The sequence below is a fragment of the Aquarana catesbeiana genome, linkage group LG13 (genome assembly GCF_042186555.1).
Source record: "Aquarana catesbeiana isolate 2022-GZ linkage group LG13, ASM4218655v1, whole genome shotgun sequence".
Classification (NCBI taxonomy): Eukaryota; Metazoa; Chordata; class Amphibia; order Anura; family Ranidae; genus Aquarana; species Aquarana catesbeiana.
The window spans coordinates 193,936,518-193,962,453 of record NC_133336.1 but is presented as its reverse complement, the minus strand read 5'-3'; the positions used below and the strand labels follow the sequence as shown (position 1 = coordinate 193,962,453).

The following is a 25,936-nucleotide window of genomic DNA, read 5'->3' as shown; positions in this document are numbered from 1 at the left end:
AGGAAACCAAGGAGGAACATATAAATGCTTTTCTATGGAAAAATATAACAGGTGAAACCAGTATGCTATGGGACTTCTGACACAGGGTGAGGTGACCATGTAGAGCAACAAGGATTTACAGTGCCTTGAAAAGGCAATAATACCCTTTGACATTTTCCACATTTTGACATTTTACAACCAAAAATGTAAATGTATTTTGTTGGGATTTTATATGATAGACCAGCACAAAGTGTCACATAATTGTGAAGTGGAAGGAAAATGATAAATTGTTTTTAAAATTGTTTACAAATAAATATGTGAAACGTGTGTCGTGCATTTGTATTTTTCCCCCTGAGTCAATACTTTGTAGAACCACCTTTCTCTGCAATTACGGCTGCAAGTCTTTTTGGGGATGTCTCTACCAGCTTTGCACATCTAGAGAGGGACATTTTTGCCCATTCTGCAAAATATCTCAAGCTCTGTCAGATTGGATTGAGAGCGTCTGTGAACAGCAATTTTAAAGTCTTGCCACAGATTCTCATTTGGATTTAGGTCTGGACTTTGACTGAGCCATTCTAACACATAATTATGATTTGATCTAAACCATTCCATTGTAGCTCCGGCTGTATGTTTAGGGTCGTTGTCCTGCTGGAAGGTGAACCTCCGCCCCAGTCTCAAATCTTTTGCAGACTCTAACAGGTTTTCTTCTAAGATTGATCTGTATTTGGCTTCATCCATCTTCCCATCAACTCTGACCAGCTTCCCTGTCCCTGCGGAAGAAAACGATCCCCACAACATGATGCTGCCACCACCATGTTTCACGGTGGGGATGGTGTGTTCAGGGTGATGTGCAGTGTTAGTTTTCCGCCATACATAGCGTTTTACTTTCAGGTGTAAATGTTCAATTTGGGTCTCCTCTGACCAGAGCACCTTCTTCCACATGTTTCCTATGTCCCGCACATGGCTTCTCGCAAACTGCAAATGGGACTGCTTATGGCTTGCTCATGCCACTGCTCATGCGCAATTGAGCCGTGGCCATCTTAGTTTGGAGAAAACTGAATACATGTGGACCTTAATGGCTTGTATAACATTATGAATTTGTAAGTGTATTATTTTCTATTAAATGTTGCTGTGTATGCAGTTTTATGCTGTGGAAAGTGTCTTTTATTTCCCAATATAACATCTTTGCCTGGAGTGCTGTGCAGAATCTTGGGAGTTGTGGGACGCATTGATGTAACTTTTTGGGACCCTTGGAACAATTGTGCACTTGTATATTGAAGGACAGATTAAGAGTTAAATGTTTAGAGTTGGGAGGAAGAGGGTGCAGGATTTAGACCTTGGAGGGGCCCCCTTTGAGGGGCCCGAGACACTTCAAGTCGAGGGACCTTCAACTTAGAAATTTTATTATATGAGAAATAAAAAAGTGAACGGAAATAAATGATAAACCACATTTATTAAAAAAAAATATATAAGTTATGTTCCAAAGAAGACACTTTAATTAATACAGTGCAGAAGATTACATAAAAATGTAAGTCCCAGTGAAAATATTTAGTCTGTGCATCAAAGAGTCACCCCAGAAGACCACCACCATGACTGAAGAGTGGAGACTTACCAACTATTGTTGTCCTGCCAAAGAAGGGTCTCAAAGCAGATATAGTGATCCACGTACAACTGCACAGTTGTTCCTGACGATCACATATGACAAAACACGTAGGGCGGAGCCAGAACACACGCCACTGCTAATGCGCAATTGAGCCGTGGCCATCTTAGTTTTGAGAAAACTGAATACATGTGGACCTTAATGGCTTGTATAACATTATGAATTTGTAAGTGCATTATTTTCTATTAAATGTTGCTGTGTATACAGTTTTATGCTATGGAAGGTGTCTTTTATTTCCCTATATAACATCTTTGCCTGGAGTGCTATGCGGAATCTTGGGAGTTGTGGGACACATTGATGTAACTTTTTGGGACCCCTGGAAAAATTGTGCAGTTGTATGTGGATCACTATATGCGATTTGGGACCCTTCTATGGGAGGGTCAACAATATCTGGTAAGCCTTCACTCTTTACTTACAGTGGTGATCTTCTAGGGTGACTCTTCCTTGCATAGACTGAATGTTTTCACTGAGACTTACATTTTATGTAATCTTTTAAACTTCCAATATACACATGTGCGTGTAAATGCGCTTCTGGAAGAATGGTCAAACATTCCCATAGACACACTCCTAAACCTTGTGGACAGCCTTGCTAGAAGAGTTGAAGCTGTTATAGCTGCAAAAGGTGGGTCAACTCAATATTGAACCCTACGGACTAAGATTGGGATGCCATTAAAGTTCATTTGCGTGTAAAGGCAGGCGCCAATACTTTTGACAATATAGTGTAAATGGAGCTTGGCAAAGGCATAAAAGTGGACAATCACCTCCACGGACATACTACTAAAGTCTCGAGGTAAAAAAAGTTTGTTTTTTTTAATGGAAGTCCAGGGCCCCCTCTGACAAGGGGGCTTAGGACAATTGTGCCTTTTGCCCCCTTATATATCTGGCACTGGGTGTTAAGAGCTGCTTTTAGTGGTAAGCTTAGGTAAACAAATTTGAGAGTTAGACAATTTCTTCCACCCCGCAAGTCAATGATCCAACCTTGAGAATAAATGTCAGCCCACCGAGCCACTTAGGGATACCTAACTTCCTCCAGCAGGTGAGGGGGTGCTACAAAGAGGTTTGGTCATCTGTTATTTTTTTGGGGGTCTAATACAGCTCTCACTGGGCATCATCACTAAGAAAGTTTGGAGTTAGATGATGGCTCATTAATTCATTAATTATTAAATGTTGAATTGGGGTTATGAAAAGTTATTTAATCCTTCGGTTGGTCCTATGACTGACTCACCGTTTATCTTGACCAATATCTCCGGACTCCTCTTCTTCACACTGTTGGTTGCAGTTGTCACGTCACAGGAATATTTCCCAGAGTCCTTCACCTGAGCGGACTGAACTCTATATTGATTATTTGAAAACAATTCTCGGACATTCCGTCCATCTTTGTGAAAAGCAAATTTCAGTCGTGTCCTTGGTCTGAGAGGGCTGAGACTAGTGTCACATGTCAGGGTCATCTCATCACCTTCTACCACTGGATACGGGGTCACTTTTATCTTTGGAATTTCATATAGCGCTATAAAATAATGATATCGACAAACGGTATTAGTAGTGTACCTTTTGTATTGATCACTACTGAGTGCAGAATTCAAATTGCACCAGTACAAATTCGGCTGCTGCAGGTGTTTTTATTTTGCACATAGCGCCTTCTTTTATTTAACCCTATCACTGCCATGGGAATAAGTATTATGTGTATGCCCATGGCAGTGGACAGATTCTCCCACCTGAGCTGTGAATCTCTGCAGCTCCACCAGAGCTACCATGGGCCTCTTGGCTGATTCTCTCATTATTGCTCTCCTTGCCCGGCCTGTCAGTTTAGGTGGACGGTCATGTCTTGGTAGGTTAGTAGTTGTGCCATACTCTTTTCCTTTTCGGATGATGGATTGAACAGTGCTCCCTGAGATGTTCAAAGCTTGGAATATTATTTTATAACCTAACCCTGCTTTAAAGTTATCCAACTTTATCCCTGACAGTCTGGTGTGTTCCTTGGCCTTCATGATGCTGTTTGTTCACTAAGGTTCTCTAACTAACCTCTGTGGGCTTCACAGAACAGCTGTATTTACACTGAGATTAAATTACACACATGTGGACTCTATTTAGTTATTAGGTGACTTTTAGGGGCAATTGGTTCCACTAGATTTTATTTAGGGGTATCAGAGTAAAGGGGACTGAATACAAAGGCACGCCACATTTTTCACATATTTATTTGTATAAAATATTGAAAACCATTTATCATTTTCCTTCCACTTCACAATTATGTGCCACTTTGTGTTGGTCTATCACATACAATGCCAATAAAATACATTTACATTTTTGGTTTTAACATGACAAAGTGTGGAAAATTTCAAGGGGTGTGCATACTTTTTCAAGGCACTTCAGTTAATGTCATGGTTTAGTTTAGAGGTTTTGTTGGTTTGTGCTAGGCTTGGGGTTCAGTTTTTGGGGATTACACAGTGAGGTAAATGTTAAGGACTCATCTAATAGGGGTAAGGATAAATCATATCTAAACACAAACATAAAAAGAATAATATATTGTAGCTTACCAGTCCTTGGATGTTGTGGCTGCATTCTTTTTTTCAGACTTTTTCCTATTATTTTCACCTTTTAATCCTGCCATTAACACACTTTCTTTCCTAGAGTAGCAATGTTAAATTACCCTACTGTATTTATGGAGGAGCAGCATTGTCACCTTATGATTTGGACTACAAAATCCTCCTCTTCTCCTTATCTCCTTTATATATAGAAGGAAGCCACTGCCACCAGCCTCCACATATAAGGACTGGTAAATTGCAGTTAGAGTTTTTGTTCTTAGGATTAGATGTACTGTAAATGGTAGGGTTTGAAGATTAAATATTGAAGGACAGATTAAGAGTTAAATGTTTAGAGTTGGGAGGAAGAGGGTGCAGAATTTAGACCTTGTAGGGGCCCGAGACACTTCAAGTCGAGGGACCCTCAACATTGAAATTTTATTATATGAGAAAAAAAAAGGGAACTGAAATAAATGATAAACCACATTTATTTAAAAAAAAAAATATAAGTTATGTTCCAAAGAAGACACTCGAATTAATACAGTGCAGAAGATTACATAAAAATGTAAGTCCCAGTAAAAATATTTAGTCTGTGCATCAAAGAGTCACCCCAGAAGACCACCACCATGACTGAAGAGTGGAGGCTTACCGGTTATTGTTGTCCTCCCAAAGAAGGGTCTCAAAGCAGATATAGTGATCCATGTACAACTGCACAGTTGTTCCTGACGATCACATATGACAAAACACGTAGGGCGGAGCCGGAACACACGCCACTGCTAATGCGCAATTGAGCCGTGGCCATCTTAGTTTTGAGAAAACTGAATACATGTGGACCTTAATGGCTTGTATAACATTATGAATTTGTAAGTGCATTATTTTCTATTAAATGTTGCTGTGTATACAGTTTTATGCTATGGAAGGTGTCTTTTATTTCCCTATATAACATCTTTGCCTGGAGTGCTGTGCGGAATCTTGGGAGTTGTGGGACACATTGATGTAACTTTTTGGGACCCCTGGAACAATTGTGCAGTTGTATGTGGATCACTATGTGTGATTTGGGACCCTTCTATGGGAGGGTCAACAATATCTGGTAAGCCTTCACTCTTTACTTACAGTGGTGATCTTCTAGGGTGACTCTTCTTTGCATAGACTGAATGTTTTCACTGAGACTTACATTTTTATGTAATCTTTTAAACTTCCAATATACACATGTGCGTGTAAATGTGCTTCTGGAAGAATGGTCAAACATTCCCATAGACACACTCCTAAACCTTGTGGACAGCCTTGCTAGAAGAGTTGAAGCTGTTATAGCTGCAAAAGGTGGGTCAACTCAATATTGAACCCTACGGACTAAGATTGGGATGCCATTAAAGTTCATTTGCGTGTAAAGGCAGGCGCCAATACTTTTGACAATATAGTGTAAATGGAGCTTGGCAAAGGCATAAAAGTGGACAATCACCTCCACGGACATACTACTAAAGTCTCGAGGTAAAAAAAGTTTGTTTTTTTTAATGGAAGTCCAGGGCCCCCTCTGACAAGGGGGCTTAGGACAATTGTGCCTTTTGCCCCCTTATATATCTGGCACTGGGTGTTAAGAGCTGCTTTTAGTGGTAAGCTTAGGTAAACAAATTTGAGAGTTAGACAATTTCTTCCACCCCGCAAGTCAATGATCCAACCTTGAGAATAAATGTCAGCCCACCGAGCCACTTAGGGATACCTAACTTCCTCCAGCAGGTGAGGGGGTGCTACAAAGAGGTTTGGTCATCTGTTATTTTTTTGGGGGTCTAATACAGCTCTCACTGGGCATCATCACTAAGAAAGTTTGGAGTTAGATGATGGCTCATTAATTCATTAATTATTAAATGTTGAATTGGGGTTATGAAAAGTTATTTAATCCTTCGGTTGGTCCTATGACTGACTCACCGTTTATCTTGACCAATATCTCCGGACTCCTCTTCTTCACACTGTTGGTTGCAGTTGTCACGTCACAGGAATATTTCCCAGAGTCCTTCACCTGAGCGGACTGAACTCTATATTGATTATTTGAAAACAATTCTCGGACATTCCGTCCATCTTTGTGAAAAGCAAATTTCAGTCGTGTCCTTGGTCTGAGAGGGCTGAGACTAGTGTCACATGTCAGGGTCATCTCATCACCTTCTACCACTGGATACGGGGTCACTTTTATCTTTGGAATTTCATATAGCGCTATAAAATAATGATATCGACAAACGGTATTAGTAGTGTACCTTTTGTATTGATCACTACTGAGTGCAGAATTCAAATTGCACCAGTACAAATTCGGCTGCTGCAGGTGTTTTTATTTTGCACATAGCGCCTTCTTTTATTTAACCCTATCACTGCCATGGGAATAAGTATTATGTGTATGCCCATGGCAGTGGACAGATTCTCCCACCTGAGCTGTGAATCTCTGCAGCTCCACCAGAGCTACCATGGGCCTCTTGGCTGATTCTCTCATTATTGCTCTCCTTGCCCGGCCTGTCAGTTTAGGTGGACGGTCATGTCTTGGTAGGTTAGTAGTTGTGCCATACTCTTTTCCTTTTCGGATGATGGATTGAACAGTGCTCCCTGAGATGTTCAAAGCTTGGAATATTATTTTATAACCTAACCCTGCTTTAAAGTTATCCAACTTTATCCCTGACAGTCTGGTGTGTTCCTTGGCCTTCATGATGCTGTTTGTTCACTAAGGTTCTCTAACTAACCTCTGTGGGCTTCACAGAACAGCTGTATTTACACTGAGATTAAATTACACACATGTGGACTCTATTTAGTTATTAGGTGACTTTTAGGGGCAATTGGTTCCACTAGATTTTATTTAGGGGTATCAGAGTAAAGGGGACTGAATACAAAGGCACGCCACATTTTTCACATATTTATTTGTATAAAATATTGAAAACCATTTATCATTTTCCTTCCACTTCACAATTATGTGCCACTTTGTGTTGGTCTATCACATACAATGCCAATAAAATACATTTACATTTTTGGTTTTAACATGACAAAGTGTGGAAAATTTCAAGGGGTGTGCATACTTTTTCAAGGCACTTCAGTTAATGTCATGGTTTAGTTTAGAGGTTTTGTTGGTTTGTGCTAGGCTTGGGGTTCAGTTTTTGGGGATTACACAGTGAGGTAAATGTTAAGGACTCATCTAATAGGGGTAAGGATAAATCATATCTAAACACAAACATAAAAAGAATAATATATTGTAGCTTACCAGTCCTTGGATGTTGTGGCTGCATTCTTTTTTTCAGACTTTTTCCTATTATTTTCACCTTTTAATCCTGCCATTAACACACTTTCTTTCCTAGAGTAGCAATGTTAAATTACCCTACTGTATTTATGGAGGAGCAGCATTGTCACCTTATGATTTGGACTACAAAATCCTCCTCTTCTCCTTATCTCCTTTATATATAGAAGGAAGCCACTGCCACCAGCCTCCACATATAAGGACTGGTAAATTGCAGTTAGAGTTTTTGTTCTTAGGATTAGATGTACTGTAAATGGTAGGGTTTGAAGATTAAATATTGAAGGACAGATTAAGAGTTAAATGTTTAGAGTTGGGAGGAAGAGGGTGCAGAATTTAGACCTTGTAGGGGCCCGAGACACTTCAAGTCGAGGGACCCTCAACATTGAAATTTTATTATATGAGAAAAAAAAAGGGAACTGAAATAAATGATAAACCACATTTATTTAAAAAAAAAAATATAAGTTATGTTCCAAAGAAGACACTCGAATTAATACAGTGCAGAAGATTACATAAAAATGTAAGTCCCAGTAAAAATATTTAGTCTGTGCATCAAAGAGTCACCCCAGAAGACCACCACCATGACTGAAGAGTGGAGGCTTACCGGTTATTGTTGTCCTCCCAAAGAAGGGTCTCAAAGCAGATATAGTGATCCATGTACAACTGCACAGTTGTTCCTGACGATCACATATGACAAAACACGTAGGGCGGAGCCGGAACACACGCCACTGCTAATGCGCAATTGAGCCGTGGCCATCTTAGTTTTGAGAAAACTGAATACATGTGGACCTTAATGGCTTGTATAACATTATGAATTTGTAAGTGCATTATTTTCTATTAAATGTTGCTGTGTATACAGTTTTATGCTATGGAAGGTGTCTTTTATTTCCCTATATAACATCTTTGCCTGGAGTGCTGTGCGGAATCTTGGGAGTTGTGGGACACATTGATGTAACTTTTTGGGACCCCTGGAACAATTGTGCAGTTGTATGTGGATCACTATGTGTGATTTGGGACCCTTCTATGGGAGGGTCAACAATATCTGGTAAGCCTTCACTCTTTACTTACAGTGGTGATCTTCTAGGGTGACTCTTCTTTGCATAGACTGAATGTTTTCACTGAGACTTACATTTTTATGTAATCTTTTAAACTTCCAATATACACATGTGCGTGTAAATGTGCTTCTGGAAGAATGGTCAAACATTCCCATAGACACACTCCTAAACCTTGTGGACAGCCTTGCTAGAAGAGTTGAAGCTGTTATAGCTGCAAAAGGTGGGTCAACTCAATATTGAACCCTACGGACTAAGATTGGGATGCCATTAAAGTTCATTTGCGTGTAAAGGCAGGCGCCAATACTTTTGACAATATAGTGTAAATGGAGCTTGGCAAAGGCATAAAAGTGGACAATCACCTCCACGGACATACTACTAAAGTCTCGAGGTAAAAAAAGTTGTTTTTTTTAAATGGAAGTCCAGGGCCCCCTCTGACAAGGGGGCTTAGGACAATTGTGCCTTTTGCCCCCTTATATATCTGGCACTGGGTGTTAAGAGCTGCTTTTAGTGGTAAGCTTAGGTAAACAAATTTGAGAGGTAGGCAGTTTTTTCCACCCCGCAAGTCAATGATCCAACCTTGAGAATAAATGTCAGCCCACCGAGCCACTTGGGGATCCCTAACTTCCTCCAGCAGGTGAGGGGGTGCTACAAAGAGGTTTGGCCATCTGTTATTTTTTTTTTTGGAACTAGTACAGCTCAGACTGGGCATCATTACTAAGAAATTTTGGAGTTAGATGATGGCTCATTAATTCATTAATTATTAAATGTATTGGGGTTATGAAAAGTTATTTAATCCCTTGGTTGGTCCTATGACTGACTCACCATTTATCTTGACCAATATCTCCGGACTCCTCTTCTTCACACTGTTGGTTGCAGTTGTCACGTCACAGGAATATTTCCCAGAGTCCTTCACTTGAGTGGACTGAACTCCATATTGATTATTTGAAGTGAATTCTCTGACATTCCGTCCATCTTTTTGAAAAGCAAATTTCAGTTCTGTCCTCGGTCTGAGCGGGCTGAGAATAGTGTCACATGTCAGGGTCATCTCATCACCTTCTACCACTGGAGATGAGGTCACATTTATCTCTGGAATTTCATATAGCACTATAAAATAATGATATCAACAAAGGTATTAGTAGTGTACCTTTTTTTATTGATCACTACTGAGTGCAGAATTCAAATCTCACCTGTACAAATTGGCCTGCTGCAGGTGTTTTTATTTTGCACAGAGCGCCCTCTTTATTTAACCCTATCACTGCCATGGGCATAAGTAGTACCCCAGATACCATGGAAAACTTGCCACAAATTTGTGGCAGTGTTGAATTGTAATGCCGCATACACATAATGAGCTTGTTGTTGGAAAATCCAACCGCGCGTAGGCTCCATCGGACATTTGCTGTCGGAATTTCCGACAACAAATGTTTGAGAGCTGGTTCTCAAATTTTCCAAATTGTCGGAAATTCCAAGAGTGTGTACACAATTCCGACGCACAAAATTCCACGCGTGCTCGGAATCAAGCAGAAGAGCCGCACTGGCTATTGAACTTCATTTTTCTCGGCTCGTCGTACGTGTTGTACGTCACCGCGTTCTTGACGTTTGGCATTTCCGACAACATTTGTGCGACCGTGTGTATGCAAGACAAGTTTGAGCCAACATCTGTTAGAAATAAATGCAGAATTTTGTTGTCGGAATGTCCGATCGTCTGTACTTGGCATTAGTCTTGTTAACTTGCTGCACATTTTCACACACAACCATCTCTCAGGTTTACAGAGAATGGTCCTGAAGAAGAGAAAATATCCAGTTAGCGGAAGTTGTGTGGAGGAAAATGCCTTTTTGATGTCAGAGGAGAATAGGCAGACTGGTTTGAGATGATAGACAGGCAACAGTAACTCCAATAACCACTCGTTGCAACCAAGGTATGCAGAATACGAATGCACAACACATCAAACCTTGAAGCAGATGGGCTACGGCAGCAGATGACCACACCGGGTGCCACTCCTGTCAGTTAAGAACAGGAAACTGAGGCTACAATTCGCACAAAAATTGGACAATAGAAGATTGGAAAAATGTTGCCTGGTCTGATGAGTCTCGATTTCAGCTGTGACATTCTGATGGTAGGGTCAGAATTTGGTGTAAACAACATGAAAGTATGGTTCCATCCTGCCTTATATCACCGGTTCAGGCTGGTGGTGTGGCGGATATTTTCTTGGTACATTTTGGGCCCCTTAGTACCAATTGAGCATGGTTTAAACACCACGGCCTACCTGAGTATTGTTGCTGACCATGTCCATCCCTTTATAACTACAGTGTACCCATCTTCTGATGCACCATGTCACAAAGCTCAAATCATCTCACCACTGAACAATGAGGTCACTGTACTCCAATGGCCTCCACACTCACCAGATCTCACCCAATAGAGCACCTTTTGAATGTGGTGGAACGGGAAATTGGCATCATGGATGTGCAGTCGACAAATCTGCAACAACTGTGTGACGCTATCATGTCAATGTGGACCAAAATCTCTGAGGAATGTTTCCACCACCTTGTTAAATCTATGCCACCAAAGAATAAAGGCAGTTCTGAATACAAAGGGGGTCCAGACCGGTACTAGCAAGATGTACATAATAAAGTGGCTAGTGAGTGTATATTGTTTAGACATGTGCGATTAGTTTCGTACGAATCGGAAATTCGTACGAATTTCCAGAAATTCGTACATTCGCGAGGATCCAAAATACGAATTTTTATGCATACAAATTTTGTACGAAATACGAAATTTAGATTACGAACTTCGGATAAATTTATCATAATGAACTTTCGTTAATGTTACGAAAAGTTAAGGAACCTAAAAGTTAAAAACCCCAGGAAGTCAGCACCGCACAGGGAAAATTCGTATTTTGTACGAATCCGATTTGAATTTCGGACACGAATTACACATTACGAATTAATTTTAATATGAAACAGAATGGAAAGAAACAAAGCAAATTTATTGACGGCACACATGTCTAATATTGTTTGGGGGTTTAACAGGTCTTCGGACCTAAAATGTGCATTTAAACATGTGTGCAAAAAAATTTTTGAAATGGCAGCAAAAGGTTTAATAAAATCTGCTAGCTTAATTAAAATGGATCCTCACTGCATGTAAACACCACAAACCAAAAAAACTCTATTCAATTCATTTTTAATATTCAAAGCAAACTCCCCCGTCGAACCATGTCTCCGTGCTTTATTTTGCTGAGAAATCACTTTAAAAAACACCCCCTAGCATTTCTGGTCGCGGCCATCTTGAGTAAGGGCAGATGATTCATGCGTAGCTCCCAACTGTCCCTGATTTCGAGGGACATTTCTTCCATACGTTTGCTAGTAGGTGTCCCTCATTCCCATCTCAAAATGTTGGGAAGTATCTGGAATCCATCTGCCCTTAGTTCAAGCATGTGTGCAGGAGAGTGTGCTTAGCTGAGAAAACCCCTGCTTCCCTCCTTAAGACTCCTGGGATGTATAACAAAATTTGCCTAGGCAAGAAACCAGGAAGTAACTGAAGAAATTAGAAAAAAAAGGTTTAAAACAAGTAAATATGATATACTTTCCTATCTATTTACTAATGCTAGCAGCATGAGGATTAATAATAATCAATGTTAATATGGAGAATGAAGTTCCACTTTAAAGCTTAGATATATCCTATGACTTACTTTGTATGTAGATGATGACGTCATCTTGTAAATTTACATATGTATACAAAGGATGTTTATCTGTACATTTGTATCTTCCGGAGTCCGTCATGTTTACAATTTCTATATGTAATACGGATGTGTATCTCTGATCATGAATGGTAGAATTTTCCTTGTAAAAGGTTATGAATGTTGACATGAAGCCAGAACGATGGTGACATGTCAGAGTCAGATCATCTCCTTCATGAACGTAGAGAGGAACCCGCAGGATCAGCGGGTCTGGAACACATCATATGAGAAGATGAAGGTTACATGAGTAACATAGTATTGCTCCACATCCACAAGAAACTATTAGATAATGACCTGAATGACCGCAACATACAGGGATATATAATGTAATACTGACACATAATCACACACATAGGTTGGACTTGATGGACTTGTGTCTTTTTTCAACCTCACCTACTATGTAACTATGTAACTATGTAACCAAATACATTTATAGTATAAGTATATAGAAACAGAAAAATGATGGTAGAAAAAGACAGAGTAGTCCATTGAGTCTGCCCATTTTTTTTGGTTTTGTTTGTTTTTTTTGGGGGGGGGTTTTGGTTGTTTTTTTATTGTTTTTTTTTTTTTCATTAGGGCTCTTTTACACGGGGCGGATCAGTGATGATCCGCCCCGTTAACATCCGCTTGCTCAGCGGGGATCGCTCCGCCGATCCCCGCTGAGCAGGAAGATGACAGGTCCGTCGCTGCACACTGTGCAGCGACGGACCTGTCAGAGCGCCGCTCTCCCCTATGGGGGATCGGATGATGACGGACCGTAGAGTCCGTCGTCATCCGATCTGAAAACGGATGGAAAAGTAGGGTTTTCCTCCGTTACACTTTTCGGATCGGAGCGGGTCAGATGTCAGCGGACATGTCACCGCTGACATCCGACGCTCCATAGGGATACATGTATGTCCTTTTTTTATCCGAAAACGTAAGGGTGAAAAACGGACATACAGATCCTCCGTGTGAAAGAGCCCTTATTGTCTGACTATAGATCTATGTTTATCCCAAGCATGCTTGAAACCATGTACTGTTGACTGTCTCACTACCTCTGCTGGCAGTTTATTCCACAGAAAAAAAAAAAAAAAACAACAAAAAAATGCTTTGGCTCTGAGGAAGAGGGTAAGCCCTTGAAACGCGTTAGCTGTTTGTGATGCCATTTGACCCATCCAATATCTGGTACGGGTTGCAGGCATTCAGAGACGTAGTCTCCTCTACTGATAAGCCTTTTTTATACACTCGTTTGTGAGTATGACTATTGCTGTCATAGTTTTTTAATAAATTCTACCATTGGTAATGCACAAGGTCAGTGCGCCCTCCTTTCCTCTTTTTATGTGGCAGTTTATTCCAAGCATCAACCACCCTTTCAGTAAAATAATACTTTCTAAGATTAGTTTTGAACTTTCCTCCAGTTAGTTTGAGGTCATGTCCCCGTGTTCTTGATTTTGGATTCATATTGAAAAGACCTCCTTCCTGAACCTTATTCACCCCCTTGGTTGATTTAAAGGTTTCAATCATGTCTCCCCTTTACTTTCTTTTCCTCCAGACTGTACATATTAACGTAGAACCCTCGTCCCAGGATACGGTTGCAGGTAAATTTAGTTATACTGGGTGGTAGCCAGCCTGGCTGATTTGTAGTGTTTCGTGGTCAAATTACTTCACTCCTAATCCTGTTTGGCTGTGGTTTCTCCCTTTTATCAGTAGGTGGAGTTGTTGCCTTTGACATTAGAGTGATGAGCTACATTGACTTCAGGTTATGGATAAACATATCTTTCTCAGCCAATCATATTTGCTGCTATGCATGCTGGGAAAGGGTATTTATTTGGAAGAAGTCATGTGATCAGGATCAGTCTTCCCACCCAGGGCTGCAGCCTGGGTGGATGTGTGTGTACAGCTCCTGGTTGCTGCTAGGTCTGAAGCCCGAGTCCTATCCAGGTGGCCGCTGGCTGTTAGGCCTGTCCGAGGCCTATCCAGGTGTTCAACTTTCTGCTGAGGAAAGCCTGCTAAAGATCCGGAAACGATTCTGAGAGGGTTAGAGTTCTGAGGAAGCACCAGAGGGGACTCTTTATTTTGCTTTTCTAACACATCTGGGTTTACTGCAAGTGTAATGCTCTGCGCTCCAAGTCCACCTTTTTTGAAGTCTTAGAGCCTATGGCTCTAATCAGGTGCTTCAAACAAACATCCCCGCCACTGGAATTCAGGTGCCCGGCGTCCGAAAAAGGGGCCGGACACCTAAATAGGGGGTGGCAGCAGCGGCCATGGATAGATTCATGCAATGCATGAATCTATCCATTATTCATAGAGGGGGGTGGTGTGATAGAGGGGGGTGGCGTAACAGAGGGGGCGGCGCCTCTGAGCCCTTAATGGACGCACCACCACTGGTGGATGGGGAGAATGCTAACAGCGGACTTCACACAGACTGTGATATGCCGACCGCTCTGTCATGTGCGAGTGCAATTCAGATTGTTTGTTTTTAAACATTTAATTAAAGGAAAAATTACTGCACTAGCAGCTACCTGGCGCTTCTCTCTCTCCCAGTTTGTCTCCTCTGTAATTGTCCCCTGCTCCGCAGCTCTGATCCACCTGCTGTCCTGGCCCCCCTATGTGCTTGGGCCCCCTACAAGAGGGCCGGTGGTACCCTCTGATCATAAAGATTAATGCTGAATTTTTTGTTTGCAGGAGAGAGAGTGGGGCTTTTTGATGAAAGGGTAAAGTGGGGGAGAGTATTGCTCACGGAGGGAATTTTGCACTCTTCTTAACCCTACACTGTGCGTTACACACCCCTGACTCCTGCACTCTTTTTGTTTTTGCACTCATGATTCCTAATATGCATTACACACTCCTGTCCACTGCATTCTGTGCATAAGACTCACAGACTCCACTCACACATAGGCGTTCTGGATAGGCGTTCTGGATTGCAGGCGGAGTAAAAACTTCTTTTGGGCAACAAGCATCATGCGATTCTGTTTGCAGGATTTTGCCGCGATTTGTCGGGCGACATTTGCGGCAAAATTGCACAGCGATTGGGATGCCTCTGAAAGTAACAGGATCGCGAGCACGTCCCGCGATTTGCTTCATTTTGTGAATCGCAGGCGGGATCGTGATCCGGAACTCCTAGGTGTGAATGGAGTCACAATTTTGGCCACACTCACTGTTCACTGTGGCGCACTGAACTACATTATTACTCTCCTTGGGGCATCCAAAAGTGTCCCAGGTCTTTAACAATCTTATAGTGTATACTAAAAAAAGAAAACCTGCTAAAGTGTTCGGGTTTTTGCTTAAAGAAAAGGTGGCAACCCTACCTCTATCCCACATTTTTCCTGTTCTGAGAAAGAAACCTCTCCTTGTTTAACCACTTCAGCCCCGGAAGAATTTACCCTCTTCCTGACAGTGCCATTTTTTGCGATACGGCACTGCGTCTCTTTAACTGACAAGTGCACGGCCGTGCTAAGTTGTACCCAAACAAAATTGATGTCCTTTTTTCACCACAAATAGAGCTTTCTTTTGGTGGTATTTGATCACCTCTGCAGTTTTTATTTTTTGCGCTATAAACAAAAAAAGAGCGACAATTTTGAAAAAAAACACAATTTTTTTACTTTTTGCTATAATAAATAACCCAATTTTTTTTTTATATTTTTTCCCTCAGTTTAGGCCGATATGTATTCTTCTACATACTTTTGGTAAAAAAAATCGCAATAACCGTATATTAATTGGTTTGCACAAAAGTTATAGCGTCTACAAAATAGGCTATTGATTTATGGCATTTATATTGTTTTTATTTTTTTACTAGTAATGGCGGTGATCAGCGATTTTTATCGGAACTGCAACATTGCAGCGGACAGATCGGACACACTTTTGACACTTTTTTTGAAACCATTGACATTTATACAGCGATCAGTGCTATAAATGACCATTGATTACTGTATAAATGTCACTGTCAGGGAAGGTGTTAACACTAGGGGGCGATCAAGGGGTTAAATGTGTTTCCTCATTGTGTGTTCGAACTGTGGGGGGATGGGACTACCTGGGGGAGGAGACCGATCGCTGTTCCTATATACTAGGACACACGATCTTTCTCTTCTCCCCTGACAGGACGTGGATTTGTGTGTTTACACACAGAGATCCACGTTCCTGCTCTGTCACGAGCGATCGCGGGTGCCCGGCGAACATCGCGGCCATCGGGCACGAGCATCAGCTCCTCAGTGACACGGTGGGGGCGCGTGCCCCCGATACCCCTTCGCGCAGGGGAGCCATTCTGGTGCGCGGTCGGCTAGTGGTTAAGCATAAAAGTGACTGGCGCCCAAATTCTTTCTTGTTCATCACCCACCATGCCCTGTACCCTACACCCTGAGGATGAATGTCAGCCCTCCCTACCCCCGGCAGTCACCATCAGACACCTGGGTATACGCTACATTATTTTCCTGACATGATATGACTTATCCCCCAGACTTTTCACCATTTTTGTTAGCTGTCTCTGGACTCGTTCTATCTTACATAGTTACATAGTTAGTCAGGTTGAAAAAAAGACACAAGTCCATCTAGTTCAACCAATAATAAAAAAAATAATAATACTAACACCATACAATCCTATATACACAATCCTTGCTACGGCAAAGGAAAATATTCCTTCCTGATCCCCCGAGAGGCAATCGGATTTTCCCTGGATCAACTTTACCTATGAATGTTAGTATCCAGTTATATTATGTACATTTAGGAAAGTATCCAGGCCATTTTTTCAGCCACGGAAGATTTGGCTGCTAAATGACCAGGCCATTTTTTGCGATTCGGCACTGCGTCGCTTTAACTGACAAGTTAACTGCGGCGCTGCACCCAAACAAAATTGATGTCCTTTTTTCCCCACAAATAGAGCTTTCTTTTGGTGGTATTTGATCACCTCTGCGCTTTTTATTTTTTGCGCTTTAAAAAAAAAATTTTGAACAAAAAACACAATATTTTGTACATTTTGCTGTAATAAATATCCCCATTTTTTTCTAAAAAAAGCTAGTTTTTTTCTCAGTTTAGGCCGATATGTATTCTTCTACATATTTTTGGTAAAAAAAAGTCACAATATGCGTATATTGATTGGTTTGCGCAAAAGTTATAGCGTCTACAAAACAGGCGATAGATTTATAGCATTTTTATTATTATTTTCTTTTTTACTAGTAATGGCGGCGATCTGCGATTTTTATTGGGGCTGCAACATTACAGCAGACACATCGGACACTTTTGACACATTTTTGGGACCATTGTCATTTATGCAGCGATCAGTGCTATAAAAATGCACTGATTACTGTAAAAAGGTCACTGGCATGCAAGGGGTTAACACTAGGGGGCGATCAAGGGGTTAATTGTGTTCCCTCTCTGTGTTCTAACTGAAGGGTGGAGGTAACTGTGTAGGGGAGATGACAGATCGCTGTTCATACTTTGTATGAACAGACAATCAGTCACTTCTTCCCTCAGAGAACTGGAAACTGTGTTTACACACAGAGATCCCGGTTCCCAGTGTGTCACCAGCGATCACGGGAGCTCGGCGGTGATCGCGACCGCCGGGCGCTCGCATCGGCTCTGGGGGCGAGCAGCGGGTGGCACACGCGACCCTAGTGGTCACAGGGCAAAGCGACGTTACATAACGTTGTTTCGCCCAGCCATGCCATTCTGCCGCAGTAAAACTGCGGCGGCTGGTCGGCAAGTGGTTAAAGCAATCTACTGAGCTGGCCAGAACCACCTCTTGAGGGAGTCTATTCCACACTTTCACATAATTTTTTTTGAAGGCAAGCAGTGTAAGTATCTGGATTTGACTCTGCATCAGCCTCTAATGCCGTGTACACACGACCGGACTTTTCAACCGAACTGGTCCGCCAGAACGAATCCGTCGGACAATTCGTCCGTGTGTGGGCTTCATTGGACCTTCAATGGACCCTTTCAGTCAAAAACCAGATGGACTTCAGATTTAAAACATGTTTCAAATCTTTCCAACGGATTTGAGTCCGGTCGAAAAATCTGTTCGTCTGTGTGCTAGTCCGACGGACGAAAACCGAAGCTAGGGCAGCTATTGGCTACTGGCTATCAACTTCCTTATTCTAGTCCGGTTGTACGTCATCACGTTCAAATTCGTCGGACTTTGGTGTGATCGTGTGTAGATCCGATTTGACGGAAGTACGTCGGAAGTCCGTCGAAAAGTCAGACAGGATTCAGTCCGTCGAAAGTCCAGTCGTGTGTACACGGCATTACGGTCCCTTGTGCAGCAGAGCTCAGATCGGGAGAGGAAAAATCAGCACAAAGAGCTATACAGTGGTGCAGTACTCATACTGTATGCTAATAAAGATCTTGCTGAGAGATGAGCTCATTAGGGGTATCCTGGGTAATACTGACAAACTATGGACAGAAAACTATTTGGTCTGTGACATCACATGGATCAGACCAAACCTGTAGCTCATCCCTCCTGCTTTGCTAATATTTCTCTTATTTTGTTTGGAATGGGCAAAAACACATTATTTGGTATATTTCCAACTGACCTACCAGTAACAACATCCAGTCTGGCATTGCCGCTTCTTTCTGTACCAGCCTGACATCTGTAGTTCCCGGTATCCTCAGTGTTTGCAGATCCGATGGTAAAGATTTTTCCTGTATGTATCTTTTTACCATCTTTGAACCAGATGTAGGTCAGACTTCTACCTTCGGTGATCCCCACATCACACGTCATTTTTATAGACTCTTCTGTGAAGATCTTCCTCCAGTTTGGGGTGAAGGTGACCACAGGGCTCATTGCCGATCCTAAAGAGGATTAAAGTGGAAGTATTGGGTAGTATGGCTTCTATGAAAGGTGGAACTGGGTGGAAAGGGCAGACGTAGTCGGGTACTCACAGTTCCCACAGTTCTATTTATCTATTCCCTGTGCACAGGAAGATTACAGAAGCATGGGTGGGGGGGCATGGATGGAGAAGGATTTCACCGCACAGAAGAGGCATCAGCACAAGGGACACTGTAAAAATATGTCCCTTTTGCTGATTTTTGTGTTTTTATCCTAATATTTTGGCTGCACTTAGGCTTTATTTCCCCCCAAAATTGATGCAAAAATGAGCTCACCTTGGGGTCTTTACTTTCCGAAAAGGGATTACAGTAAAACCTTGGATTGCAAGTAACTTGGTCCGATAAACAAGTGAGGTCTTGCAAAACAAGTAGCGTCACGTCACAACTGAGATGAGTGGCGCCTCTAAGTGACGCACTATGGCTACATTCAGGCTGGGTTCACATATGAGCCGCATGCGGCTCACAGCAGGGGGTCTGGTGCCTGCTGGTTCATCGTTTCAGGTCCGATTTTAGCCCGAATTTTGGGCTGAATTCGGACCTAAAATGGACCAAAAGACACTGTGCAAAACGCACCGGACCCGCTGCGGAGATATGTGAACCGGCTCCATAGAGAGCCGGTCATAATCTCCTGCTATTGCGAATTGGATGCGGAAACCCACATCCAATTCATAATGGTGTGAACCCAGCCTTAATGAAGGTACAACATTTAGACTCGGACCACACTGCCGCGACTTGGGATCCGAATTGTGAGAGTCCAAGTCGTGTGATGGGAAATCCCATTTTAGCCAATGAGAGCTGTCTTAATTAGCACCATTAAAGCCATTCTGAAATAAAGCGGAGTTCCCACTGTTAACATTTTTTTTTAGGATGCATATCTTTTGTTTTTAAGGCTTATTCAGAGCACTCATGTTTGTGTGCTTAATTGGTGCTCGACTGCTGATTTCATAGAGGAATATATCTTATATTCCTCTTTCCTGGCAGTTTCCATAGTGCTTGTGGGCATGTGAAGCCCACAAGCACTATCTTCCGGGCTCTGGTGCAGCTGAGCGACCAGCATGCACCGCCTCTCCTCGCGCACACGCAGTATGTACAGCGCAACGCCGTACACTTCTGACGTTGCAACGGGCGTTGGCGTCGGAAGTGCCTGCCCCCGTTGTGATGGCAACAAAGCCCTCGGCGCTGCCCAGTGACTCCGGTGAAATGATGACAGACATCTCCCAGGAGCACTAGCGAGCACGGGCGCCGAGGGAAATGACGTCAGGTGTCTTGGAGAGGAAGAGGCAGATTACGAGGGACCCCCTAGCAACAGACCAGAAAAGGTGAGTAAAAAAAAAATTTTTTTTCAAAGGTTGTTATCTGTATTTAATTCAGCTGAATAATGTAAAAAAAAATGTTATGACTTGAACTCTGTTTTAAAGTAAGGTTCTTTCTTCTACTTCAAGGCAACTTCTATCCGACTTGTGCCCATAGACTTTAATGGAAGTTGCCTCGAAGTTGCCTCAAAGTTACCTCGAAGTCATATTGCTATAATCTTTTTATTTGGACTATAGACTGAAGGATTTAAGAAAAAAAGGCTGTGGAACGAAGCATATGAGTTTCCATTATTTTATATGGGGACATTTGCTTTGATATATGAGTGCTTTGGATTACAAGCACATTTCCAATCCAAGGTTTTACTGTATTATATGGATGTTTGTTGTGACCTACTATTCTTTTTTTGCTATGGGGAAGGGGAATTTTTTTTTTTAGTCTTTTTTCCTTTCTACAGTAAAATAAAAAACAAAACAAAAACACCAAAGTTCTAAGTGTTCCCATAAACTATTACTGTATAAAATTCAGTTGGGTTCAGTGATGCGTGAGCGAGTGATAGTCAGTCAAAATATCACAGCAAATAAAACTGAAAAATGGCCTGGTGATTAAGGGGTGTTACAGGCTGGTAATAAAGTGGTTGAATGTGTCTGTAGGCTTGGAACTGACCACCATAGTGTCGACATTCCAGTTGGCATTATGAGATGCTCTAAAGCGAAAAAAAGTGACTTATGGTCGGCAAAATGACTTATGCCCCGTACACACAATCGGACATTGATCAGACATTCCGACAACAAAATCCATGTATTTTTTCCAACGGATGTTGGCTCAAAATTTGTCTTGCATACACACGGTCGCACAAAGTTGTTGGAAAATCCGATCGTTCTGAACGCGGTGACGTAAAACACGTACGTCGGCACTTTTTCCGTCGGAAAATCCGACCGTGTGTACAGGGCATTAGTGTTGGGTGTGAAAGATTAAAGATGAGCAAATATTGGAAAATCCTCTGTGCTTGTAGAATAGAGCAGCGGTCCCTAACCTCCCCGTCACTAAGGACCGGCCTCACGGAAGACAACCCCTCCATGGACCGGGGGGGGGGGGGGGGCAGGGAGGTGGGTTTGTGAGGGCCACTGTGGTTTGCAGCCTGCCACCTCACCTGCTATATATTCATTTTTTTATCTTTATTTGGCTGACCATATGAGCTTATCACATTATTATGATAAATACATTTTTATTATTATTATTATTATTATTATTATTATAGAAAAAAATATATTTTAAAAAAAAATTTTTGTATCTGTTTGGCTGATCACATGAGCTCTATTTATTTTTTTTTAATAATATTGCATTTAGCTCATGTAATCAGCCAAACATATACAAATAAAGATTCTTTATTTTTCAATAATAATAATAACAAAAAAGTTTTTGTAATATTATGATATTTTTTCTATAATAATAATACTAATAATAATAATTTATTAAAAGCAAAAAGTATCCGCGCTTGGAAGTAAAAATTATTTAAATGAATATGTAATATTATAAATTATTAATAATCAGCAGCCAGCAAAAGAAATTCTTTTTGTATTTTTAATAATAATTTATTACCGTAATAATAATAGTATTATTGAATAATTGAGCTCATGTAATCAGCAAAACAGTTACAAATGAATATTCTAAAATTATATATATATATATATATATATATATATATATACAGTATATATATATATATATATATATATATATATATATATATATATATATACCAATGGCTGAGTGACGTGACCACAGAGAGGGACGGGAGTGATGGTGCTGGTAGAAGGGGAGCGGGCGTCCACTGGTGGTGGGAGGGTGATAGTGCAGGTTGTACTGGCTCATCATCTTGGCATCATGACTCCTGCCAGAGCACCAGGCACTAGACCCCCACAAGGATTCATCTCCCCCCGCATGCGCAGCCCACAGCAGGGCCCACACTGCCGACCCCACAGGAGACAGAGCCCAGGTGGCATTGAGTGCGCCCACCAATACAGATCAAGCCTCACCCACGGCCCACCATCAGCCAAATGGCCAGGCCCCCAACAGGCCATGGACCGGGCACCGGTCCATGGCCTGGGGGTTGGGGACCTCTGGAATAGAGGTCCCAAATGGGGTAACATTGAACCTGAGAATGTATCCCTGAAGGACTGCTTATCAGTTCACTATAATTCAAAAAGGCGGGGTCCCTTGAAAGTCATCCACCCAATAAGGATATACATTTCCAATTTAGGTGCTTTCTAATAGTATAGCATTTCCTTATAAGGGCAATGATGTTAAGCAAGGGCATTACTAACATTTTCATTGGGCAGTTGGCTGCTATTCACTGGAATCATGATGTACGCATGTAAAAATCACTTAAAAATATCCACTCAATCTGGATTAGACAGTATTTTCAGTGTAGATAAAAATTACCTCTATGATTCTACTATTTCTAGAATTTTACTATAGCGATTGAATGATTGATTGATTGATATAAAATAAAGACTCACCTGTGTGTCCCAGTATTGTGGCTGTAAAATAAGACAAAAACTGTTACATGTCTGAAATACATACTGCAGTCTATGCAAAAATCTTGTATTGTTTCTAGGAGAAGAACTTTCCATATATAGTGCTATGAAAAAAGTATTTGCCCCCTTCCTAACATTTTTTTTTATTTTTTTGCATATTTGTCAAACTTGAGATCATCAAAAAAAAAAAAAAATAATAATATTACACAAAGATAACCCAAGTAAATACAAAATGCAGTTTTTAAATGATGATATAATTTATTATCTACTTCCTGTCCGCCAATTGCCTATAGATGACGGACAGGAAGCAGCGCCGATGCGGGTTAGCGTACCCGTACGTCACCTTGCATCTGTGGCTCCTGCACAGCTCACAGAGCGCGCACCCAGGAGCCCAGCTGTCGGCACATCACCCGGCCACAGCAGATCACATTACAGCTATGTCCAAGTGAAGGGAAGTTGTTCTACCTTGTGATCGGTGTGTCCATTCACAGCAATCACATAGTAAACAACAGAAAGTGGAAGTAATCTCTGCTAGAGAGTACTGATGTTGCAGCCTGTCAGGCAGATTGTACACAAATAAAAACTGTAGTGCCAGCTTTCCCCAGTGTTCCTGATCATTGCCCCCCAGAATGTAAATAAAAACTGCAGCCAGCCCTGTCACCTAGCCCAGTGCTCACAAAACCACCATAGACCATATCAATGTCCTGATCATCACCATTCCAGCATCCTGATCACCGCCATACCACATACCATTACCATAATCACAGCTATTTGCCATACCAGCATCCTGTTAACCACCATACCAGTGCCCTGATCACCACCATACACCATACCAGTGCCCTGATCACCACCATACACCATATCAGTGCCCTGATCACCATCGTTCACCATACCAGTGCCCTGATCACCATCGTTCACCATACCAGTGCCCTAATCACCATCGTTCACCATACCAGTGCCCTGATCACCATCGTTCACCATACCAGTGCCCTGATCAACATCATTCACCATACCAGTGCCCTGATCACCATCGTTCACCATGCCAGTGCCCTGATCACCATCGTTCACCATACCAGTGCCCTGATCACCATCATTCACCATACCAGTGCCCTGATCACCATCGTTCACCATACCAGTGCCCTGATCTCCATCGTTCACCATACCAGTGCCCTGATCTCCATCGTTCACCATACCAGTGCCCTAATCACCATCGTTCACCATACCAGTGCCCTGATCTCCATCGTTCACCATACCAGTGCCCTGATCACCATCGTTCACCATACCAGTGCCCTGATCTCCATCGTTCACCATACCAGTGCCCTGATCTCCATCGTTCACCATACCAGTGCCCTGATCACCATCATTCACCATACCAGTGCCCTGATCACCATCATTCACCATACCAGTGCCCTGATCACCACCATACACCATCATTCACCATACCAGTGCCCTGATCACCACCATACACCATACCAGTGCCCTGATCACCACCATACACCATACCAGTGCCCTGATCACCATCGTTCACCATACCAGTGCCCTGATCACCACCATTCACCATACCAGTGCCCTGATCGCCATCATTCACGATACCAGTGCCCTGATCATTACCATACACCATACCGGTGCCTTGATCACCGCCATAAACCATACCAGTGCCCTGGTCACCACCATACACCATACCAGTGCCCTGATCACCATCATTCACCATACCAGTGCTCTGATCACCACCATACACCACCATACACCATACCAGTGCCCTGATCACCACCATACCAGTGCCCTGATCACCACCATAAACCATATTAGCACCCTGATCACCGCCATACCCCATACCAACATCCTGATCACCACCATACCCCATACCAGTGATGGCGAACCTATGGCACGTGTGCCACAGCTGGCACACCAAGCCCTCTCTATGGGCACACCAGGATGCCGTTTCCGTGGCCGCCGCAGACTTATGTTTTTTCATAATATTGATGAGTCTGATGACTCTACTCATCACCGCTGCTCAGTCTCTCCTCCTACCTAGGCTGTATGTAACTGTGTAGGTCCGGCCAGGACGCGGTGCCGCCCACTTATCCTGACTCGTGCAGTGCGGAGTAATCTCTAAGGGAGGGGCTGGGAGTTTCTCTGTGGAATGCCAGGCAGCACTGGTCACGGCGGGAGAACAGGAGGACAGACTCCAGAGGAACAAACTGGAAGGCAGCTCGCCTCAAGCCCAAGGAGCCGGCCGAGTCTCTCAGTGTCTGCTGAGAGTGAGACTGACTCTAAGACTGTGGAGCAGAGCAGAGTAAGTAAACTTGTTATGCGTAGTGTGGACTCACTGGTCACTGGAGTGGACTTAGCACCTCAGCAATAGCCAGGGACAGTCACAGAAGGGAGGGACTGGATGGTCTGGCCTGGGACTGGGACCTGCCAAGCAAAGCAGTATGCCTGCGGTCTCTGATCCACTCTTGTACTATGTCTGTGGTCTCTGACCATCTCCTGGTCAGTATGTCTGATGGGAGAGCAGCAACCCTGCTCAAAGTGGGGAAAAGTTCTGTCAGGGGACAGGAGGCTGAATGTGAGGAGATGGAGGCTCCCTTTGAGATAAAATAAGGGATGGAGGCTGCGCTTGAGGTGACAGATGCTGTCTAACAGAATACCACAAGCAGTCTTTATATAAATGTTATTTTAACCGTATTTGTACTTGTAGAACTAGGCCAGAGGGTAGACAGTGTTTTTTGATGGTTTTAATTTGAAATGTACCTTGGTGTCCTTCACTAAGGTCTGTACTTTGGAAAATGTCTGCCACAACATTGGTACGTGCCAATCCCTGCACTGACCGGTGTATACCTTTTTTTTTCCCTTAGCGCCGCTCGGCACTTTGAAAAAAATAAGTTGGTTTTGTGTCGCAGTTTGGGCACTCGGGCTCAAAAAGGTTCTCCGTCACTGCCCCATACCAACATCCTGATCACCGCCATACCCCATATCAGCATTCTGGTCACCCCATATGCCATACCAGCATCCTGAGCACCGCCATACCCTATATTAGCATTCTGATCATCTCCTGTGCCATACCAGTGTCCTGATCAC

The 25,936-nt window shown here is 42.5% G+C and overlaps 1 protein-coding gene across 1 annotated transcript in view; it reads right to left on the bottom strand.

Moving 5' to 3' along the window:
• The window catches only part of LOC141116643 (immunoglobulin superfamily member 1-like), a 138,496-nt gene that overhangs the window by 19,580 nt on the left and 92,980 nt on the right, over positions 1–25,936 (bottom strand). Inside the window, exons 11-16 of the mRNA XM_073609035.1 lie at positions 22,838–22,858; positions 18,714–18,968; positions 12,162–12,419; positions 9,280–9,579; positions 6,082–6,363; positions 2,865–3,146 (exon numbers count right to left, since the gene is read on the bottom strand). Coding sequence (XP_073465136.1) covers positions 2,865–3,146; positions 6,082–6,363; positions 9,280–9,579; positions 12,162–12,419; positions 18,714–18,968; positions 22,838–22,858 — 1,398 coding nt within the window. The remainder of the gene's footprint in view (positions 1–2,864; positions 3,147–6,081; positions 6,364–9,279; positions 9,580–12,161; positions 12,420–18,713; positions 18,969–22,837; positions 22,859–25,936) is intronic.